At 46.0% G+C, this 4,611-nt stretch overlaps 1 protein-coding gene across 1 annotated transcript in view; it reads left to right on the top strand.

Annotated features, from left to right (window-relative positions):
• The window catches only part of Hpse (heparanase), a 41,311-nt gene that overhangs the window by 6,119 nt on the left and 30,581 nt on the right, over positions 1–4,611 (top strand). Inside the window, exon 2 of the mRNA XM_021210748.1 lies at positions 2,659–2,804. Coding sequence (XP_021066407.1) covers positions 2,659–2,804 — 146 coding nt within the window. The remainder of the gene's footprint in view (positions 1–2,658; positions 2,805–4,611) is intronic.

The raw sequence follows: 4,611 nt of genomic DNA, 5'->3' as shown, positions 1-4,611 counted from the left end.
ACGAGAACGGCTGCAGCTACCTTACACATTCCTTCATTATTTCCATGACACCGTGGTAGAAGGCATTGCCCCTTTCTTCTTCCTGCATATGATTGCTCTACTGTGCCTTTGATCAATTTTGTTTTTATGGCAAGTTTTGCAGCTGTGTTAAATCTAAGGGGTTTTTTTTGTTGTTGGTGGTGGTGGCGGTAGTAGTGTTTTTTCCCATCAGAGGGTATTATTATTGTACTCTGAAACCACAAGGGGCACTTTATAGAAAAGGAGACAGACAAGAGCTCCTTAGTAGCAAAACGCTGAGACACATGACTTGCTTTGTGTGGCAATGGCCACAACAATGAGGTTTAATGTCATCTTTTCAAAAACAGTCATTGGCTGGCCTTCCCTTGCCCTTCCTCAGGCTGGCTTTCCTGTTCATTCACTTAACAGATACTGGCTAAGCACTGCTGTGTGCCGTTCCCTAGGCACTGAGGAGAATCTGATAGACCAGGCAAGGTTCCCGTCCTCAGGGACCAGTATAAGGACAGCTGCTGGGACAGGCAGACCAGTGAGATGCATGGGGAAACCGATTTCAGAGAGTGGGAAACCCTCTGCAAGACATACAGCAGGTTGGGTTGAGGAAGAGTGACCCATGACACTCTCATGTCCATACTTCAGGGGGCCAGGCTTTGGTCCATGCGCATCTGACCCAGGCCATCACTGGGTACTACAGCTCCTTTTCCCCCCAGGTCCCAAAGGACACTAATCCGTTGTGTTGTATCAATTACAGATAGTAGGTACGTAAACCTAAACTGATCTCTCTCATCAAAGTCAAAACGCTGAGGACCAGAAGCAGTGCCTGGCCACAGTCAGTGTGAGGCCTGGGTGACTCTCTGAGCCCTTTGCGTGAGCTCTAGGGCTGTGTATTGGCGTCCGTGGGCTGTGTGAGTGATTATGTGTCATCTTCGCTGAGACACTTATTCCTCCCCTCTGGAAGACCCTGGAACACACCCATAACTGCTACATTGAAACGCTTGTCTTACACTTCAGCTGAACTGCTTTGCTCAGGGTGTAACATAATAGTGTGCTGGTTTCTGGAGAAGGCCTTTGTCTTGGTTTTTCTGTTTTTGCTCTGGGACCTAGGCATCTGGAGCTATGACAAGCTTTTTCGTGTAGATATCTGGTCTCACCTTTGCTGGGTGGGTGTTTGGTGGGTTTTTTGTTGGTGGTGGTGGTGGTGGTTTTTTTTTTTTTTTTTTTTTTTTTTTTTTTTTGGTCCCTGTTTACTCCAGTGTGACAGGTTGTGGACCCACGGAATAATACTTGAGTTTCAGTCTGAGGCCACTCTGGGTTTCTGTGTTCAGACTTAACTGGTCCCAGATCTGAAGCTCTGGTTGGGACTCTGGGTTCACACTTGGAGCAGTCCCAGATGGGTGAAGAGGGTTGGGGTGGGTGGTAGGCTGTCAGTGGGGGAGGGGCTGCTCTGGAGATCTCTTAAGTGGGGATTGGAGTCTGGCTCCACAGAAGGTGGGCAGAGGCAGAGCTAGCGATATCGTGGGTTGGCCAGGATAGCTTTGGAGTGGGGGTGATGTGGGTAACATTGGCAGGACTAGAGATAGCCTCGAGGGATAGAATAGAGGGGAGAAGGATGGCACAGGTAGCTAAGTCCCTGCCAAGTGTAGTGGCTGTGGAATTCTGGAAGACGTCAAGCCTGCAGTCTAGGTGTGAGTGACTGATCCTTGACTTTATACCAAGGAGACTACAGGATATATTCCCAGCCTAGGTACATTTCTTGAGTTCCAGTCATATGTGGCCTGTGGCCCTGTAGGTTTGGTGACCATTTACGTATTAGTTAGTTTTGCCAACCTCAGTCACGGAATGTCTGGCAAGAGCAACTTAAGGATGGAAAGGCTTGGTTCAACATCTTGTTCATCACTCCAGGGACATCACAGTGGAAGGATCTGCAGGCCGCTGGTCTCATGGCATCTGCATGGAGAGCAGAGAGACACAGTTCACTTTCTCCTTTTTATTCAGTCTGGGACTCCAAACTGTGAGGTGGTGTAACCAAAATTTAGAGTAGATCTTACCTCCTCTGTTAAACTTGTCTGGAAATACACTCTTAGGCATACCTAGAGGTGTGTTGCCAAGGTGATTATAAACACAGGCAAGTTGCCACTGAAAGATTTATCCACCACAATTGGCATCTCAATTTCTACAGATCCTTCTGCCGTTTTCTTCTTCCTGCCTTTCCAATCTATGGCCAGGAACATGTTCCTCATCTCAGTAAATGACAGTACCGTCTTCCAAGGCGCTGTCCCCAAACTCACCCTGACTCCTCTAATCTGGTTAATCCCTAGAGGATCTTTATTTCTGTGTCTGGAACTGCTCATCTCTGCTTATCCCCTAGAGGCAGAGAACAGTAGAAGTTAAGGAGTACATGCACCAAGAGCGGAGGAAATGAAATGTTTAACAGAAATGTTAACTGAATGTTTAGCTTTCTCAGAAAATAATTACAAGCTGCAACAATGTTGCATGTCTATAAACCTAGTGTTCTGGGTGCAGTGGGAAAGACATCACAAGTTCAAGGCAAGCCTAGACTACGTGTTAAGATGTCTCAAAAAAAAAAAACCCCTCTAAAATAGTACTAGTTATTATTATGCTTCCTTGCCTGTCTTGTAACAGCTCTCCACGACTCCGTGCTCTGGCTAGAGGCTTATCTCCTGCATACTTGAGATTTGGCGGCACAAAGACTGACTTCCTTATTTTTGATCCCGACAAGGAACCGACCTCCGAAGAAAGAAGTTACTGGAAATCTCAAGTCAACCATGGTAAAACTTTTAAAAGATTGCATATTTTAGTTAGCCTGGATCAGTCATGAGACTGCTTAGTGAAAAGTGTCATTGCTTAGCCCTGACCTTAGACAAGTAGAGAACCCAAGAAGAGTCAGTGGGTGGCTTCCCTCCTCTGATGTCTTCTTGCCTGGGGAGCATCTCAGATCAGGTGTGCTGGGCATAACTGAGGGTTTTCAACAAACAGTGGTTGTAGCTGAAAAGTAGCTGTTTGGAGTAGAAACAGACTGGAGAATGTTTATAGGTAATAATGTAGCAACAGATGGAAACACAAGGTTATGTGAGGAGAATGGAAGAAAGGCTGAACACAGAAACATAGAGGGGAACTTCTACCTGAGCACAATTTGCTTTACTGGGCATTGGTTCTCACCTTTATAGACTGTCCTATCCCCCGGGTGAGTCTGAGTGATGGGGTGAGGGCTCCAACCTTAGATTCTGTCTTTACTAAGCTTATCAGACGGCTCTGATATGGGATGTGTGTGGACCTTGTCTGAGAACCTACCCTTGTTGGCCCCAAGGATTTGTCCATGACCTGAAACACCAGATGTCTGAACAGTTGTCAGATGTATACTTCTTCACACCTTAAGAGTGTATGCATTCTGGCTATGGTAGTGAGCAGCATTTAACCAGTTCATGTATGGTATATTCCTTTCAGCTTACTTTCTCCAGTGAGAAAGTATTCAGTCAGTCAGCTATTGGTCCTAAACTGGAAGAATGATAATTAGGAAAAGGCTGAAAGAAGGTGTGAGGGCCCCCTTTAATAATAAGTTTCAGATGTAGGCTCAGCCAGGTAAACTCCTGCCCACCAGTTATAAGCATTCCTGATTTTCCTTTTTGGCTATTTGCCTTTTTTGTCTGCAGTCATCATTTAAGTTTAGATGGGAAGCCAATCTTTGCACCTCACTTTCCTTATCCCAGGGCTGATGAGGAGGCTCCCTGGGATCCCCAAAGCTCCCCTGAGATATTCTTTGTGAGCACTGAAGTAGAAAAGGGACTCTGTTAGCCAGTCACAGGGTAGCATCCCAGGAAGGAAGTCATCAGCTGGTCAGCTGCTCTGGCAGCAGCTCTGGCACCCCTGCTGCCTTGTGATAAAGCCATGCAGGCTTCCTGGGAGGAGAGTTGGGGTGGCTCCAGAAGCTTCAGGAGTGCCAGCCTTCCAGGCAGAACAGTCAGTAATTTGCCAGTGCAAAATAACAACTTTCTATGAGCTTTGATTTTTTTCTTTATGTGTGTGTACACTTTACCTGCATGTATGTATGTTTACCACTTGTGTGCCTGGTGCCTGAGGAGGTCAGAGAGGGGTTGGATACCCTGGAACTGAGTTACAGACACTTATGAGTCACCAAGTGGGTCCTGGTTCTACAAGAGCATCAAGTGCTCTTAACTGCTGAGACATCTCTTCAACCTTTTCAGGTTTTTTGTTTGTTTGTTTGGTTGGTTGGTTGGTCATTGTTTGTTTTATGGAATCTACTACATTTTTATTAAGGACCTCCAATTTATACATGATCAAGACTCCAGGTAAAAAATGTTGAACTCTGACTGGAGAGATGGCTCAGCAGTTAAGAGCTCTGACTGCTCTTCCAGAGGTCTGAGTTCAATTCCCAGCAACCACATGGTGGCTCACAACCATCTGTAATAGGATCTGATGCCCTCTTCTTGTGTGTCTGAAGACAGCTACAGTGTAGTCATATAAATAAAATAAATAAATCTTTAAAAAAAAATACTGAGCCAGGCATGGTGGCGCACACCTTTAATCCCACCCAGCACTCGGGAGGCAGAGGCAGGC

Source organism: Mus pahari, chromosome 13 (assembly GCF_900095145.1).
Source record: "Mus pahari chromosome 13, PAHARI_EIJ_v1.1, whole genome shotgun sequence".
Classification (NCBI taxonomy): Eukaryota; Metazoa; Chordata; class Mammalia; order Rodentia; family Muridae; genus Mus; species Mus pahari.
Note: the sequence above shows the minus strand (reverse complement) of the source record. Positions and strands in the feature narration are given on the sequence as shown.